This window comes from Styela clava, chromosome 7, assembly GCF_964204865.1.
Source record: "Styela clava chromosome 7, kaStyClav1.hap1.2, whole genome shotgun sequence".
Taxonomy (NCBI): domain Eukaryota; kingdom Metazoa; phylum Chordata; class Ascidiacea; order Stolidobranchia; family Styelidae; genus Styela; species Styela clava.
The window spans coordinates 14,138,950-14,158,260 of NC_135256.1; the positions used below are offsets into that span (position 1 = coordinate 14,138,950).

The following is a 19,311-nucleotide window of genomic DNA, read 5'->3' on the forward strand; positions in this document are numbered from 1 at the left end:
GTTTTGTTTCCTATAAGTATAAGATTGACTATTGTGCAATCAGTCAACGAATTGTTATACCCGATAGAAGATGACATTGTTAGTAATTTTTACCAACTGCTTAACGACTGCTAAATACTGATATCAGTATTCTTTTGCATTACACTTGGTTGCTAATTATAGAATCATAGATGGTCGGACTATCAAAGTAAAATATTGATGGGTTTCAAGATCATGGAGAATAATAAATAAACTGGTAAAAAATTTGATTGAAACGAAACTCACTCTATGAATGTTTTCGTTTTTTATCTGTCTGTTCTCCTTACAATACAAAGTCCATTTGTATATTCCGAATAGTACCTCATTGGGCACCATATACCGTACTATGTACTGTATCTACTATCGCTAAGAAATTATAAGAGCACACCTAAGTAGAGGCATGACAGTAAGAACTATGTTGGATAGAAATTGCCTCTAACATCACTGAAGTTAAGTTTCTGTACACATCTGTTCTAAATGTGTCAATTGCTCAACGTCAAATATTCACTTTTGTTGGGCAATCTGCCAATATTGACTGCCATAAACAATGTTTCTGGTAAGTGGTACTAACTACAAAAGTACAAAATCATAGAAATGTGTTAGTGATAGTTTATTTCGTATGACAATTTCTGCTATACAGTAACCCGATAGTAAAAACAATGAATTTTATCAATACTTGAACAAACTATGAAAAGATAAATTGAAAAATATTAATGTTATTGCAAATGGTGTTAGATGCTCTGCGACCTGCGCAGTAATTCATAAATCATCACTTACCAATATTGTACTAAGATAAACTTGGCTACCAAAATCCAACTCTTAAATATCAGTTCACTTTTAAATGAAATATTGTAACTCTATCAATTTTCAGTTTCAATGTTTTTTGTCTACTTGTTTCCCAATTCAGGCTTGTCAAATCTTATACTATAGGCATTATACCTGAAATGATTCTTCAGCGCAAATTGTAACCTGTAAATTGACCGTCCACATTCAGATATTGTGATTTTTATTTAATATCAAGATCATTCATTTCGACTTCTGGGCTAAAATTTTGTGTAGTAAATTCACTTATTTTGAGGTGTGATGGCTTATGAGATTTCATTATCATTGGACATATGGCCTTTCTGTTTGATTTTCTATGGTCAGCGTCCATCCATCTTTCCCAATAGTGGATAATATTCAGATCATCTCAGTCACAGAAATGACCTGAACAATTTTTGATTTTTTGCTACTATCTACTCAGCCATCATTAAGGAGTATGTTTATGTTATAGTCCAAATTTTCATAGTCTTGAGGTCCAAATATTCCAGAGCGTTTAAGGTCATCTTCATAGGTTGGTGGGTGCTCTAAATTTCTTTCATGATTCAAATGCGATTCACCAAATTTGTCCCTTTCATGTGGGTTATTTTGTAATAAATTGTTTTGATTTATCCCATCTCTTGAATCACCGTTTTGAACTTCAGTAAGTTCTGGGGTTATGGGACTTAATTCTTCTAGTTTTGATTTTAAATGGTTGTTCAACACTTCTGATGGTATTATCTGCATTGTAGCACTTTTCAACGGGTAACCGACACCCAACCAGTCTTTCCAAAATATGGTTGATGATATTCGAGCATCTTGCGCTGGCCCTTTTCGATATACTCCATTGAGATTTGCTTCACCACAATCTGCTTGAGGGGTGGCAAACCACCAACCTGTAAAATTTTCAAATAATGGTTGTTGCCAGTTTCTAGTTTCACTATTTTGCTAGGTTGAGAGCAAAGGGTTTCATGAGGAAGATATTTTTAAGGCGGGATTAGTTTTAATCCTTTTACTACCTTCTTTAGTTTGCCAAATTAGCCTAAGCGAACCTATTAAACTATGTATATGAATTTAAGATTCCTACCTGCTTTTCTTCTTAGCGGGCATGGCCCAACATGACCATTTTCTTTTTTTACCATAAATGGCATTCCGTTAGATTGGAGCAGTGAGTCACCAATATCTCCTGAATGTTCACTTGCCTGAAATCATAAACGAAATATGAATTTTCATATTTTTCACCATGAATTAAATTATTGGTACTATTCTTTGACTTACCACCAAACTGTAATATTTTCCATACACATAAAATTGTGAATATGTAGCAGTTCTAAAATTGCCTTCCCAGTCTTCCAGAATGATTTGAATACCAACGCTCATTCGCACCTTGTTTGTTAGACTTTTGATTGTATCTAAACCCAGCCAATACTCTCCATATACATCTCCGAATCCTCGCTTGTATTCTTCCATCGCTGTAATATACAATTTTGATTAGATGAGGTTTTTTGATATATGGTATATATCATAATAAAATTTGTGTAGAATGATTGAACCCATTATTCTCTTATGTTATATGAAATTGAAAGTTTAGTTAGGTTTATTTGCCATTGACATTGATTTTTTAATGATTGGAAAAAAATAAATCTGTCTAAACTTGTCCCCTATTAAACAATCCCTTTGGGGCCACAGAGCAAATCACTGGGAGCAAAGAATTTTACTAACTGGAATAAATTAAAGTAAATTGACATTTGCTTAATTTTTTGACTTCAGTAGTGCGCATTCGTTCTTCTGTTTTCGTTGTTGGCTTTTTTAATGTTAATTAAACAAGACGCTTAAAATAACTGATGGAAACATGTTAGTAGCCACGAGAGTTGATAGTCTCTAAAATAGGGCACGGATCATCAGAGTTTTTAAAACCACTGGTAAAAATGGTTGATTTGGGTCACAGCCATATTTGATATTACCAAATTATTGAACTGTCAGACATACTTTTGTCAAAATCTTGAGATCCGTCTTTCCTTTTTTGAATAACAGTCCACCCTCCATATTCTGTCAAATTGCAATACATTGGTCGCAAACTCAAGTCCTCTATAACATTATACACTCCACTTTTTCTATTTCCATTCAACCACACATCATGACAATCTAAGAAAGAACCATGTTATGTGAATATCATTTTTGGTTGTAGGAAAATTTATATAAATATAATAGAAATTTACTGATTTTAAACCAGTTACCTGTTGTTTGAAATTTGTTATTTTGTTACCTACCCCACCAATCTTATTTGATAACTAAATACCCTTTTTTATATCGTTTCTCATGTAACTAGACGTCCAGCAGATTTTCTTACATATCCGGAAAAATGATGTTAATCACTGGGAAGATGGTCTAAATATGAAAATCATGTCTTCATCATTTGGTTGCGACGTCTATAGAGCGTTCCAGAATGATCTTGTTTGTGATAACTCTTATACAAACATGGTTTTTTCAGGGCATATGACTTCATTTGTTGTTGAACATACTTAACTGTGTATTATCACCGTCTTGATCACACCCTGGAGCTATATTTCGAAAACTGTTTTTGCATTAGTTATCATAAACTGCTTCCATATCATGGTATTTTATTTGTAATTCGCATATAATTTCCATTCAATAGTTTTTTCACCTCTTTGTGATCCCATAGGGCTTTTGAACTGGGTCGCTATATTTGCTAATATATTTGTTAGTTTCATGACTGTCTCTTGTCCATGTGCCAGCTCGGTCCCAAGACTTTTTATTGTATCTCCTTGATTCGCCGCCTGTAGATGTAATAAAGTTTGATATACTGATTTTATCTTTCACAATTTTTAACAATAATAGTGGGTGATTGAATGACATGCGTTGGAACGTAAACGCAAGCAAATATAGTAGAATTGGACGCATCAATTCACGCCTACCCAGCGAGCTTATGTAGTAGTAATACTAATATGGCGTCACATTTTGTGTTTTTAATGTCGGATTCTTGTATTATGACATCGCTCTTGTAACAATTTATAACCCCCAGGCATGTCGGGGCCGCGGAATTTACAATTCACTGCGACGCCGACTATAAAATTTTTAACTCCACTCAATTTATTTCAAGTTTCTGTAGAACATTTCGACTTCCGATTAGCACGATGAAAAGCCCGAAATTCTGATTTCGGGGAGTGGCTAAAGTGAAAACATGCCAAACTGACGACCATTAGTATTTAGCATCTCGCATTGCAGAAAGAGCCAATGTTGATTGTGTAACCTGCTGGATGGCGGGTAAACCTCAATACGTTTCTTCTCATTTTTTCATCATCCATTTATAAGTGAAACATTCCTTTTATTAAGTGGATTGTGAATTGTTGATGTTTTCGTGGATTTTTTATGTACAGATCGTAGAAGGCTGTATTTTAACCGAATAATACCCGATTATTCTCGACTTTAATTACAAAAATACACTCACAATCATAGCCAATTTCGTGATTGTCTCATTCTGGTCATTGATAACTTTTGCCTGCGAATTAATTAACGTGAAGTAATGACTCGTCGTCGTAGTTATAGCTTCGTTGTCTTCTGCTATTTTCAAGACTGCCCTTGTGACGTTTGACATTCTTTGCTGTTGATGACGTAGAACCCGTGTCAGTCGACTCATCCTGTCTTCAACTCCGATCTCTGTTAGAAGTGTCTGTAATTTCAAGATGTCTTTTGTAACAAACATTTTTTTATTTTTACTTTTCATAGCGCAATGAGACAAAAACATATTCGATGGTTTTAAAACAAAAAATCAATGTTTCTTTTAAAATTGTTACAAAGAAATAGGTGATCTTTAAGCTGTAATCTAATCTAAGTGTGAATCAACATTCACGAACGAACGTATTTCAATAAAATTTGCAGGAATTTAAAAATCAAAAATGAACGTCTTATTTTCTTCAAACAGCTTCTTCAAATTTTGCGCTTTTGGGTTAAAACCCCGAATCAAAAGAGTTTTGAGGACAACTAATACTGTGCAAGTTACGGCTATATTTACCCGTAGTTCATTTGGTGTCACAGATGTGGATTCAGGCGCTGGTTCGTCGGATGGATATTGGGAAATTAGTCCACTGCTCTGTAAAATATTTTTTGCTTAACATAAGTTCTTGTATGAACAAACAACAAATTGAATTTTTGAATTTCTTTTTACACAATTGTTATGAAGTCGAATGATATATATATATATGGTGATTCTGACAAGTTCAGACTCTTGTAACGAAATATTGGATGAACTCGCGTTATGTATGACGAGGCTCTGTTCTTGTGTTGCTTCAAACATTTTCATCTTGTTCAAGTATTTATAACCCACGTCATATACATCCATATATCGTGGATACTAAGATGATTTTAACTTAAAAAGGCCATAATTGGGAGTAAAATTTGTGGTTATTTTCCACATTTGAAACAAATAAATCTAACCCTTTGTTGTCCTGGATTTTTCAGAAGCTTAGTCAGGTTGTGGCGGTGTATTCTTTGTACATCCAAAACCTCATCTAGGTCATCTCGTATTTGTTCTGTTTCAGTATCTGTCTTCACTTTATAAGCATCAAGTTCATGTGACACAGATCGTATTGCCTGGAAATTTGATATGTAACACTTTTTTGAATTGTTTTATATTTTGACTGAATACATTTGTGGAGAAAGTTATTTGGTTTGCAAACAAACGAAATATCTTCATGGAAAGTTCGTCTTTCGCTTTTGTCTTCTACCGAATAGTATTGAATCTCGTTATGGAGGTGATACGGTGTGAATGCTAATTCATGTGCCACACAAAAGAGTCTTTGTCCTGTCCACAAACCGCGAAATGCATGTATCACGACAGTTTTACTCGTTCCGCACGGTTCACGATACATTTTTATAGGATAAAACTAGCATTCTATTTTGCGGTCAATGAATTTTCATGGATATTGAATTAGCGACCGGTCTTATTTTTTTCGTTAACCCGATACTGTGTTCCTATTATGTTGACTTTATAAGTTAGCAATCATTGTAAAAATGAGACTAAGATGTTGTATGTATATACAATACAGACTAAGCTGTTTATTCCGAGCGATAACACTTTCTCTTTGGGCGTGATGGCCTAGAAGCTAAGGATTGGAATTACGGTAAATAAGATGGCATTACAGGTTGAAATCTTGGATTGAAATTCCATGCCAACCATCTCGCCCAGGGTGGAATAAATTGGAGAGGCAATCCCGAATCGAAAAGATTTCGCTTGTGTGCGGAGGCTTGTTCGTGCGCCGTATGAAGACGTCGTAAAACAAAAACGTAATTGTGACCCTCGGACTTATATCGAATCCCAATAGTAGTAACATTGGGAATCTTTCGTTTAGTGAATTAACAATTACTCGTTTACCTACCTCTTCAGTAAAGTTCATTCTTTCCACTGTTTCTCCGAGAACTACATGCTGACCATTAAGTGACGACAGAAGCTGTTTTGTATTTTCTTCTAATCTGCCGATATCTTGTTTGGTCTCGTTTAACTATATAATATCAACAATGTTCCATGTTAAATTTGCTAGATTTGTCTTTATTTATTTTTATTCATAGTTAATTTGTTTACCCATATGTACAGGCCACAGAGTGATCTCCTTAAAACGGAACCCATAAATTTCATAATTACTTGCGTTAGTGCTCAAAAGTGAAAATAATTATTTGTTTATGTACAATTTATTTACTATTTTTTTCTTAAATGTACTGAAAGTTAAAGTAATCTAGGACGTGACTTTGCACAAAAGTTATGTTCTCTTTAGAATATGCTTCAAGTGTTATTTTTGTTTCTTTTTTAGTTACTCTATATATACCTGTACCGGTATATGTATTTATACTATGCTATAGTCTTGACGATTTTTGTGTATCACAGTTCTCCTGCAAGTTTTATAGTTGAAGTATTTCTTAGATAACGGATATCAGATTTCGTCCCACACCAACACCTTACCCCTGTTTTTGTGTTGTGATAGTCTTGCATGAATCGCGATATGTTCGCCTCCATTTTCTCCAGTCCTTGAGTCACGTTGGTAACCTGATCTTCAAAAACCTTTCCTTTAGATTCAGTCGATTCCAATTTGTCTTCATGCTTGGTGACTAGGGAGGTTATGTACTTGATATTCTCTGCCTGTCTGTAGTAAAATATAGAAATTGGCAAGCTGTGGGTGATTGAGTCTTGTCGACTTTTGCATACCTTGCAATATTATCTGAACTCGTACAGTTATCTGCCGTTTCAATTGCTTGCAATATAGGAAGTATTTGGGGTGTTACTCAGATATTGGCTACAGCCGTTTTGTCTTGTATTACATGGTAGCTTTTGCCAAATTCTACCTTTGCACAATTGAATTGAAAAGCTATTTTAAGATAAGCTAGGTTATCTGAGTAATTATCTTTCAATCATCCTACCACCTACGTTAAAATTAAGCAACACGAGTGGAATTTTGCGAACCAGGAATTGCATGTACTTGACTTCCGTGTGCCATTTTAGACTGGAAAATCATAATTGTGAATTGGTAAGTCTGTAAGTTATCACACTTTTCGGCATACTTGAGCACATTTGGTATATCTTATCTATTGGAGTACACACGGGATTACTTTTACCGTTGTGTACTCAATTTGCTTAAAGATCTGAGGCCAAAAAACGTTTGGTGTGGTCGGTAAATGGCGTTACACATTTTAGAGTTTGTATGCGAGCGTCACGCGTTTGATAAAGATCCTATCCATCTCGATAAGCTGAGCATTTTACCTGCTGAGTGAACCCTCTATCTTATTCAATTGTCTGACATGTTCAGTTAGGTGAGTGTTCACGGTTTCTGTAAGACGCCTCTGATGTTGTTCCAAGCGTTTAGCCATCGATTGTTTTTCTTTATGCAACGAGTCCATTTCCGATCGAACTTGGTTCTGTGTGTACAAACAGATATATATTTTAATATCGGTGTATCGCATAATATCATTCGCGGAATGTCTATATCATGCCCAGCTGCAAATGTGCACATTTAGGACGCCGGCCAGTTTTTCATCGCAACGTGATATATATTTTCCAATTGAAGTTCACTCCTATGCAAACGCCTGATATATATGGATTGACTGCTTTTATATTTATCACAACATTATTCACTTTTATATTGTAATAGTGATAAAGACTAAAATACGGCAATATAAATTTTGACATCCGTTTATATCCTTAAAATAATCACCGTGTTTCTATATGTCAGAAAAGCGATGGTAGATTTGTGATGCGTCTATGCATTTTTGTCTACTACCTAAAATGGACATGTTCTCAAACAACTGCTTATTATGTTCTTAATAATGTTCTTGTTAAATATTCCATTTTTGTCATTAAAGCAATACTTACACCCAAATTTGCCAATGTGTTTTGTTGTACGAGTATTTGGTTTGTCATGTCAGCTATGTTTCCTCTTGCGTGGGTGTCCAGCATTTCCAGTGCACGTTTTTCTTGTAAATTGGTTCTTTCTATATTCTCGAACATACCGCCTACAAGAGGTAGCAATACTGCCATATCCGCCTGTAGAAATATAGTTTTGAGAGATTAATATTAGTGTTCTGATTACATTGTAAACCCGACAGGAGCCTATAATCGGCAAACAGAATTTCGCTCTAAATGTGATTGACGGATATTAAACACAGATCGCAGTTAACACGCCGCAAACTTATTATAACGTCCGCATCTCCTCAAGAAAGTCAAGTGAAATTTCTCCTCAAAATGAGGTATGCCATGCGGAATTTCTATTGAAAATGAAATAAGCCAAGCTAAAAGTGCCACGCATTGAATCCCCTATTTTAAAAGTAATGACCATCTTGTAGCTTTATCGTGACCTGGACAGCGTGCAAAGACAAGATTTCGTTTGGGGTCAGTTAGAAAACAAAGTGATTCTTTCCGATTTTGACGCATTTTCTGTGGCTTATCGTAATTGTTCAGTTATCAATGCACGGGTCATTTAAGCTACTTTGTTAGATTTACATATTTATTTCTTTTTACGATCAATCATTGCGAACACCAAAACGATATACCCTGGCGTAATGCGTTCTTGAAGAGAATTTGAACGGTTATCTGACCGACTGAATGTCCAATAACGCCCAGTTTTGTACTCATTAGTTTCCAATTAACATTGTTTGAGATTGAACGGCATTTTGGTAAAGATTTTAGACGGGGAAAATAGATATACAATTGCATCTTCAATATATAAGTTTCTCTCATCGCATCAAGTTTATATAGCCCACACGCATTGCTATGAAAATAATTTCATTCGCTCATCGTGAATTCGCCATGAGCTCATCAGTAGTTTAGGATCTAAAAGTGTGTGTGGGCACGGTGGATAAGTGTTTAAGATTTATTAAAACGTTATACATAACTATGCCAAACTGGAACGATCCCTGCATTTCCAAACTATTGTAGCTCATCGTCTAGCAGTGGCTGTTCGGCGCGATGGCGTATATATACCTTTAAAATATATTTCCCACTTCAGTGGTGTGCTACTAACATTTTTTTACAACCCATAACAATGATCAAAAATCAATAGACATACCGCTACTCGTTCTAGTTGTTTGGTATTATTTGTGCATTTCTCGTATACTTCAAAGTATTGCTTGTCCTGACTTCCTTGGTGAGTTTCTATTTGATCTATCTTCTTTTTGGCAGTTTTCTTGTAACTGAAGTAAAATTATAACGTAACAAGCAACGAACGTTGGCTAGTGTAATATTCTAGAAAAATTACTTCTGTTTTCATGTGAACCCATTGGAACAACTTCATCAGTGAATTTGTAGAATACTTCCTTTCTGAATTATCACTTGTATAAAAGTGTGTATATGTAAAAATTGGGTATTCAAATGGCTGTTCTTGAATGCTGGCCACGAATACTGTATAATCAAATTGAAATCAGACCTTGACCACATCGCATGTGACGTATTGCGGAAAGCTCTCTGGCTTGTGTTGTGGATGCGGTTCTCTTTCACATTATTAATATACAGATAACATCGATGCCTTATTTGTAATTGCGTATTTCGAATTTATTAAGGCAATTTGAAACCGTACTGGAAGTATGGTTTACGATCCAAAATTCATGCTATCGAAATATCATATCATTCCATTTGGCCTCATCTCCAATTATTGAATTTTTTTTTCAAACCAATACAAATAATTTGCTTGGCCATATCTAGTACTAGTGCAGGGCCCGTGCATAAAGCAAGCACAAATTCAACAATAAGAGAGTTCAGCGGTCATAAATTGCCAGACCTAATATTTCCGGTAACTTCACATACTCGATCACAATTTCGTATTCCCAATTTTCCATGACTCAATTCGGTATCGCTTCATTTAATATGGTACCGGTATACCTTTTGTTTTCAAATTGAATGCGTCAACTATTTACTACAATTTGACCACAGATTGATATAACATTGTGAAGGGCCAAAACAATTTGATAATATCATTTTATAGTACAGAGAATTTGTTTCCTATATATTCTTTATTGTCTTTATCATTTTAATATTGGCAGATAACTTTTATTGGGTTCTTGAGATATGATATTCGTCTAATATGCAATCACTCACATCCCAATGATTCACAACCTTTTTTAATACACTCCCTTTGCTTATTTAGAATCTTTTTATTTCTCCTTCACTGTGCATAAAGACGGTTTTAGTTATTTTGTTTTTGAAGGATCCTTATGGCAAGTATTACATGCAACTTGCACCCTGGACTTTTTACTATTTAAAAAGTTTATTATGTTCATAATTTAGACATAAATTATGATTGTGACTAAATAAATATACAATATTGGTAAAACGACACCAAATTCGGTGCTCCCGAAGTATGCGAACCAAGATGGCGGACATCGGAACGTAACATGGGTAACAGGTTAGGGTCAGGCGATAATTTTTTTTCAATTTTCCTTATTTTAGTCCCATTATCAGTTCGAAGACTAGCCAAGAGCCTCCCGTAGTATTTATACCTAAAATTATGGCCTAACCCTAACTTAGTACACATATTACATTCCGATGTCCGCCATCTTGGTTCGCATACTTCGGGAGCCCCCCAAATTCTTTAAAAATTTCTATGGCCCCATGGGCAGGGATTTCTTCAAGTTCGGAGACACTTCCATAATCCTTTACTAATATGTTTTTGGGACTACCTCTTTCCCGCGTTCTTTACATAAGCCTACTTTTAAACTTGAAAAACAGTTCAAACCAACCTTTCAATTTCATGGGCTTGTCTTCTAACTCTTGCCATGACTTCGGTTACATTCCTGTGCATCGCATCACACTTTGTATTCACAGTTCTAAGATCGGACTTGACCCGGAAAACACCTTTCCAAATTCGTCTACGTTCCTCTCGACTGGAAAGTAGGTTTTATTTGTCCGTGTTAGATGAAAATAATCAAATTTCAGTTGGACTTCAAATATATTGGTGAGAAACTATTCTATTTCATTCAGTTTTGACTGAAAGAAAGCCAAATTATTTTACGTGAAAAATGGTAATTTTCCGATTAACTCCACTGCTTTTTATGTAGTTTAAAGGAGTACAGCCTTTGTGTGGCCATCGATTTTCTGCTCAGCAAAGACTTTTTTTTAAATATCACTCAGCTCTACAGTACATTATACAACAGTACCAAAGAAATGTGTATGGTCTGCAGTAGTTTTTTATTCGTAGTGTAATGTAGGTAGCTTATGTAACCTGTTTCGTGAACCTCCAAACATTCAAAGCAAACTTTGGTTAATTCCAACGTGTTCTTGAAATTTTCTCATATTTCGACAATTTTTATATTCGATTGAGCAAATTAATCACAGCTTTTGAACTCACGCAGACACTTCATTTTGGATTACCGTAAATTCATATCTAAATTTACCTCATGTTTTTATTCAAAAATAGGTTACGTTGATCCCGGTCTTAAGTTTTCATTTTAATGGTTTTTCTCTTGGCATTAAGATTACCTGGTCTGTTCATGCTTCGTTAACAGATTACTGAGTCTTGATGCCGCTTCCCGTACAGTCGGATAATATGACATAAAATAATCCAATTTCTTCATTAGATCATTGTAGTCCAAGTCTTTATTCATTCTAAATTAATGAATGAAAATAAATAAAAAAAAGTTTAAGATGTTCATGCGGCATGTATAATTAAGTTCATTATTGTCATGGTTTAGTCGTATTTGATGCGGGGAATTGCATTAATGGTTAGGCACTTGCGAAAGAGCGATTGGAAATCAGGCAATTTCGCCATTTCGAACAATAATCAGGAATAATGTAGAAAGTGAATGCGAGGCTTGTTGTTTCATTTCTCTGAATTATCATTTAGCCCAATTCAACTCACTTCCAGCTTATACATATTCTCTTGTTGTTAAATTACCGGGTTGCATGTTTGGGGTTTCAACTTTTACCCTAATCCACTTTTCTCACTTAGATGAAATAGATTAACTCCGAAAATATTTTAAGTACGAATCTTGCGCACGCTACTTCGCCGTATTATTCAATGGTATTCAACGTTGGCCGTTCTATACTTTTCTTGCATGAAGATGATTTATGCCCGCTTGCTTGTCATTGATCGTCATTTGAAGTATCGCATAATTTCGAAATTTTTCCATATAAGATTTATACTAGTTTTTGTATTTGTTTGAGTCACAAAACTTTCATGTTTATGGGGTGCTTTAATATTAATTCGAGGATTGAAGGTTTGGTGAATGTCGAAAGTTTGAAAAAATTGTAATTGAAAAAATCACAAAAAAAAATGCTTTGTAAGCTGCTTTTCTAATCAAAGTAATTGAGTAGAAAGCCAAAAATATGCGCTTTTCTCATTTTATCGAAACATTTTTATTTTCCAAGTTTCCTTCTTTTGGAATTAAGCCCCCAAATTTCGTCATCGAATTTAATTTCGCTGACACACAACGTTATATCAGTCAATTGAATATTTTTGAAAATGGAAAAGTGTTTGTATTAAAATTTGCGGTCGTGGGCCTATTTTAGTGAATAGCGAGAGAGCAAAACTTCGACGTATGGCACGTGAAATGTGGTTATGAACAAACACCAAATTGTAGGCTGGTTTACACCACAGTGTCGTCTGAAATACCGTATGTCATTTATTATTGCAGCCGGTTGACGAAGTTTCGACATTTCGGTAATCCGTTAAATAAATTCATCAATACTTTGCGTGCGTCACATTATTCATACCACGAAACTACTACTGGCAAATCTCGCGCGGTTTTGAAAATAACTGCATGTAGCTGTGGCAATAATAATAAGATAGATGATATTTTGGTACGTGCCGCTGTGCAACTTAGTCTGCAGCCAGAAAGAAACACGTTTATCACCTATTGCTCACATTGAATATAATGATGTCGAATATGAATTGAGTCTTTCTTGTGATAATTATAACACCATTCTAATATCTTCTAATCAGCCCGAATTCGGCTATGAAATTGAAAAAGTCAAATGATTTGAATCGAATTCATTACCATATTTTAAGAATGTGTTCTGTTAATTGAAGGCAGTGGACCCGGACGAGGTTAGCTCAAATAAATATCTTAGAGCAATTTTTTTGGTGGTTCGGTGGTACAAGTAATACCACATCTACGATGTTTTCGCGTTCGAGGTAACTTTTTTAATTTTTTTTTGCGCTCCCATGAAACTGTTACGCTTCGATGTTGACAATTTTAGTTTGTACTGTAGTATTCGCACAGTGAGTAAACATTGGTCCTGTTTTATTTACCACAAACATTGAAAACAACACCTTAAAACTCGAAAACGTACAGAAAACATGTATCGAACTAAACCAGGGTTTGCCGATTTCGGCCTCACTAAGAACGAGATACATGGATTCCTGCAGCATTTCTTTTTTTTTTGCATTTTTCAGGTTTGAAAATTTAAACGGAGTCAACATATTGTCTGATATTGTTTTATAATTATTTATTGGCATATTGTGCGCTACATTTTGTGTTGCCCTCTTGTGAATAGCTAAGGTCATATAAAAGCTTGAAAAATATGATATTAAATATTTTTGTTACAAAAAAATGTCCCTAAAAGTACCAGTAAAACTTTTCTGTGTCATTGTGTTTGCATCAAATACATATATGTTAACTGAATGAATAAGCGTTTAATTTTTGCTAGGTTTTCTAGAAATCCCCGCATCAACGACAAGACCCTATCCATAATTTATCACCAGTAAATGTAAATCGTCTCATGTTGAAGTAGGTAAAGCACTTAACGTATCTTGTAGCCGTGTGAAACGCTTTGTGGGAAGTTTAAAAAGTTATTAATCAAATTGAACTAATATATATACTACGTAGATCAAATATACTCCTGGTCTATTTTAAACCTCCATTGATTTAATTATGAAAATAGACACATTTTAAGTAGTATTTTTGTTAAAAAGGCCACCGTAGCGAACCGATAGCCTTCTTAAATTCGTTTTAATTGACAGTGATTCATGAGCACATTTGTGGTTCAACTTGCAATATCCCAGACATATCTACCACACACCGAGGCAGTTCATAGCCTATAATCGCTTAAACGAATGGGCACTGATAACTTATTATCGGGGTAGGAATTCGTTGTTGAACGAGTCGGTGTAGAGTTGGTTATTGGACCTATGGATGGTGTTGTACACATGTTCTTCTTATTGTTGTTGTTTTGTCGTTTTCAATCGCATATCTATATCGTGAGTTGTGATTTTACTATTCCAATACTTGCGAATATACAGTTTGGTATGCTACTATGATGTCGTCAGCTGCAAATTGACGCCAAATGGACGCTTACTAAAGTACAACCCAATGCGACTGGTGGGTGTTAAAGCACTAATGACGCATTTAAAATTGAACTAATTGAAAGTGAAATAGGGAGTTAGGTTTTATCCACATAAAACGGTGGTTATCCATCTGCTTTTTATGTGTGTCATAAAAACTAAATTCCTTTGGGGCTGATTGGTATAATAATTTCAGTGTGCAATTTCTTATGAACTTTTGTAGCCAGGGTCAACCAAGAAACACTTCTCGGCGGTAATAAAATACGCCACAAAAATTAAAATCGTCGCTATTTGTTGCGTAAATACAAACTATTTCTGACTGGATACTTACCGCCTCAATGCATGCATTATTGACATATTTCTCAGACGTGTTGATTTTCTCATTTGATTCATATTCAAGTTGGTTGGCCTTAATATCGGCTGGGCAGTATAACGTCGAACGGTACTTGTTTCGGGGGCAGATGTGGATGTTGTTGCCCGTGTTGTTGCCCGCGTCGTTTCGGTAGCGTCTACAGAAATTGGTTCTATCGTTGTAACTGTGGTGGGTGATGTTGTTGAATTTGACACAAAGGAGCTTCTGGTTGTACTTTCGGCGGTTGACGTTATCTCTGGTCTCCGCTGTCTGGTTTGTTGTTTTCTTGAAATCACTCGTCGATATCCTGGGTTTACAGGCACTCTGATAGGAGGACGTATATAAATCCTTCGTCGTCCGGCGGGACGAACCCTTGACACTCTCATGGCTGGTCTAGTCAATACTGTCTTTGTTGTTTTCTTAGTATATGTACTCCCATCAGCGCATAATGACACGTTAACAAAGAGTATAATTGTTAGTAAAACTACAGTCCAAAGAACAATAGATAAACTTGAGTTTTTCATCGAAAACCATCCGTTTGAAATAGAATACCCATTGTCTTTTGTTCTACCTTGACATCTACTGTTGCAGTATACAGTTGAAGTCATGTTTCTTGTCACTGTCATTTGATACAGTAGGTCATGTAATGTACGATCCCAAATTATTCCTTTCTGACATCGATTCGTCCACGTTATCAATGAAATATCGTTATTTCAATCTATACTGCGAACGACCTAGGCATTATTAAGATTTAGCCAAACACTGTAAAAAGAATTTATCATGAATGCCTATACGATTATTGTAGATAACTTCAATCTTTGTATCAAAAAGTTCGTAACTTAGGTAAGCCGGCAAGTAGGTATCCACCTATGTTTAGAATGATAGCGTCTGTACAAACACTAAAACTAGACACGATTTTTAAAGTCCATATCGCATTCTGATAGAGGCCACTTTATGAGGGTGTGTCTCTTGGTCAGTCACTCGGAGAAATGCGCTTTCAGAGTATACTTTGTATATATGAAAAAACGTGGCCACCGCCTGGAACAGCCGAATCTAGATAGGCAAATATATGCCTGATAGAATACGACAACATTTAGCTGTTTACAGAATTCACCCACCCAACTGTACCCACCGTATGTGGATTTCATGAGAAAATAGTGTTGGGCTTTTATGTCGAGTAGCTCTCAGCTATACTAATCAGAAGGGGGAAGCGCAATGTCTTCTTAAATAACCTTTTTTAAATGTTGAAAAGAAATGTCGGAAATTTGCATCATTTTAGTGGGACCAAATTTCTCAACTTGTGACCAAAAAATGCGAATGAACTAAACTGCTATCAATGTTTCACATAATAGCAGTCTGATCGGATTATCTTTTTATCGCAGCCCATTTTTAGCTTATACGTTTGACAGGTCTTGGGTCTGTACCGATTGTTTAACCAACGAGAACGTAATAATATTCACTCATACTTAATAATTTTGGTGAACTTATGAATATCATAAATATATACCAGTGATATGACGAATCTGTAATTTGATAAATTATCACTTTGGGTAAAATCTTTATCATTCTATAAAGCTGTGTTTATCCGTTTAAGTCGGATTTATCGCTCCTTTTCCGCATCACAGCAATTACATAACAAAATAGGTCTAATGGAGACGGAGTTTCTCCGATACCTTAGATATGATCTACGATTCGTTCTTCGATATATTAGCTGAAATGAAAATTGATATTGTAGATATACCGAAGGAATGCAAGAAAGGTTCTTTTTTTTTAAATACCTTACTAAGGCAAGCTGATTTTACAAGCTTCAATTTCAATGCTCTGCCTTTTAAAGTTCGAAATCATGTGGTCTGTGGTGTAGTGCCAATTTGCTAATTGACTTGTAGAGTGCATTGGCCTAGTTAATAGCGCGTTCAATTAACGATTTTAACATCGCATGTCAGAGATCTGAGATCGGCCATTCTAAACTCAGAGATTTCTTACATCTAGCAACTCCCTGTGTCGAGAGAGGGTTATTTAATGAAAATCTATACGTCGCCTCGAGAGAAAATGTCACCACACAAATCTATGTTTAAAATCAATTCACTATTCGTTCCTGCCCTACTTTCTCGTACTGTCACTAAGGTAAATATATCTTATTGAAACAATTGCTTTCTGAACATAATCCTCGAAACCACCTTTTTAAATATTTTTCCTCAAGTACGATAGTTTCAAAAGACCCGAACAAAATCGTCGTTCACTGTTTTATCTGCCTACAAGTCTCTCTTTTTATTCTCACGCATGACGGATTTCTCAGTTGCTTCCAGCTGACAATGAAATTGTTATTTCAAGGTGAGCCACCATGGTTTAATTTAAGGATCATATTACACTAGACACAATACAAATATTTAACCTTCCACAGCAGTTAAATGAAAATTTTTTTATAATGGAAACTGCATTCCATCAGACATGAATTACAATTATTTACTCAGCAGATGACAGTCTTATACTTGGCAGACCCAAAAGATTATAATTGACATGTTTACAACAGGAAGTTGTATTTTGATTCTTGAATACACATATCCACCACATAAGTTTTCATTTTCACACAAGATAATTTAAAATCAGGCGGCGAAGTTATTTAATGCCAGCTGTAAATGACGTTTAACGACGTATATAGATAGATACACAGTATTAGAGATATAGCATGTATGGAGAAAATACAGCCCTTCTGCAGCAAATACATACTAGTACTACCCAGATTTTCGTATGGAAGTGAGCAGTCCATGGTTGGGCATCATTCTCCCAGACTGTTGAAATTTTGAATATAATTTGCCTTTCGAGCTGTTTTCCTAGTCGAAGTTTGAAGCCATATTCACCAAAGTGTTTCTCAATAAAAAGTGAGAAGTGTTTAAAAGTCAAAAATTAATTTTTTCCTAATTATTTTTTTTGGGTTAAAGCCCTCGTCTTGTCAAGTGATTTCAAAGTGCCACCGAAAAACTTCCTAGATGATGTTCAAGGGACTTGAATTATACTTTGACTCCAGAAATGCATCTGCTACCTAGGATAATGTGTCGCGTTTTCTGTGAAAATAGGATTGTGTTGTTTGTTGATCTGAAGTTTGGTGCAAGTTCTTCGAATTACTTTGCTGTTGTGACATTTCGTGGAGTTTCAACTAGCATTTGGCGACGAAATAATCTTCTTTGTTTCTACCTAATCTTATTTCATGCCTACTTCTTAACTTAATCCGGAAAGTAAAATGCTTTCTAAATTGCTAACATGTCTCTACTTAATACATCACATCATTGTTTATGCTTTCTATTTTCGTGTATTCGGTTCTCGTGGGACCAATTGCCTTCCTAGGTTAAATGACAAGCAATTCCTCATCTACCACATAAGCTCAATTCCGACGACATTGCATCTGTCTTATGGGAAATTAAGTAATTGGCCTCGTCTCACCTTATCAAATGGAAATTCTTTCGCAGTATTTCAAATTGTATCGCAGTTGATAGAAAGCCAAATTAGTTCACCTAAAGATTTGCTTTTCAAGAATACAGATAAAATCTAATGAACAATGAGAAAGTACTGATGTGCTACAACAAAATCTGCAAGGCGGAGTGATTGCTATATGAGATCATTACCTCATTCAATTCGGATTTCAATAAGCAATGTACTGAATATCAGACGCTGTCAGTTCTTATATTGTCGCCTACTATTAAAAAAGACTGGGTAATTATTAGTACCCCCGTACCTCAACCTGATAACTCATTTTCCAGTTATATCCGGTCAAGAATACCCCGAAATTGGACCAATGGTGTAAGGCACATGAAAAAAAGTGTTTCCTTATCATTTTTTCCCATTTATCTGGGTAGAATCCTACCTACGGCCGATACTTTGCGCGCAACGACAAGTTACTAAGTTAGTCCCACGATGTAATTTTGTGTCTGGAGAACTTGACAAGTGCCGCCAATATTATCTTATCACAATTTCATGCTTTTTGAAGAAGACTCTTTGTTTGGACGCGAGCTCTGGAAATAATAAATCCCAGTAGGATAAATACTATAGTATCTAGCACAACTATTATCGTAAATTTGCCCAAGTACTGAAACAAAAACAAGGGTAGGCCCGATAACGTGAAAATACGATAAAAATATCTTTGAAAAACAACTCTTTTAATGTTTTTCTTATACCCTAAGGCCATATCCTTCAGAAATAAATGATTTACATTTTTCTAGTACTTCTCCAATTGGGCTTCGCCACGCCCAAAGGGGTCGGATTCCTCTTTAAAGTTCGATTTTCGTTTAACATTTCTTCTAGTTTTGAAGCTAATAATCCCATAGTTATTATAATCTGGAATTTTCTCATACTCTGTTAATTTAGTTGCAA

General features: G+C 35.3%; 2 protein-coding genes across 3 annotated transcripts in view; one reads left to right on the forward strand and one right to left on the reverse strand.

Annotated features, from left to right (window-relative positions):
• Positions 1-19,311, forward strand: part of LOC120327573 (regulator of nonsense transcripts 2-like) — a 62,108-nt gene that overhangs the window by 4,980 nt on the left and 37,817 nt on the right. The gene's annotated exons all lie outside the window — the stretch shown is intronic.
• Positions 595-15,718, reverse strand: LOC120327574 (uncharacterized). Its single transcript, XM_039393900.2, has 16 exons — positions 14,926-15,718; positions 11,792-11,917; positions 11,053-11,196; positions 9,387-9,510; positions 8,195-8,365; positions 7,586-7,740; positions 6,791-6,971; positions 6,213-6,335; positions 5,272-5,427; positions 4,850-4,927; positions 4,286-4,507; positions 3,482-3,614; positions 2,806-2,961; positions 2,095-2,288; positions 1,904-2,018; positions 595-1,712 (listed from the first exon to the last, which is right to left on the reverse strand). Exons 1-16 carry the CDS (start codon positions 15,570-15,572, stop codon positions 1,258-1,260), a joined length of 3,180 nt encoding a protein of 1,059 aa, XP_039249834.2. The 5' UTR covers positions 15,573-15,718; the 3' UTR covers positions 595-1,257.

What these genes read in the sequence shown, in the direction of transcription:
- LOC120327574 (XM_039393900.2), bottom strand. Translation starts at nt 15,572, where the DNA reads ATGACAGTGACAAGAAACATGACTTCAACTGTATACTGCAACAGTAGA. An exon ending in ACGAAGCATGAACAGACCAG is followed by an intron (nt 11,197 to 11,791) that starts GTAATCTTAATG and finishes CCTACTTTCCAG; the next exon opens with TCGAGAGGAACGTAGACGAA. An exon ending in CCCGCTAAGAAGAAAAGCAG is followed by an intron (nt 1,713 to 1,903) that starts GTAGGAATCTTA and finishes AAAATTTTACAG; the next exon opens with GTTGGTGGTTTGCCACCCCT.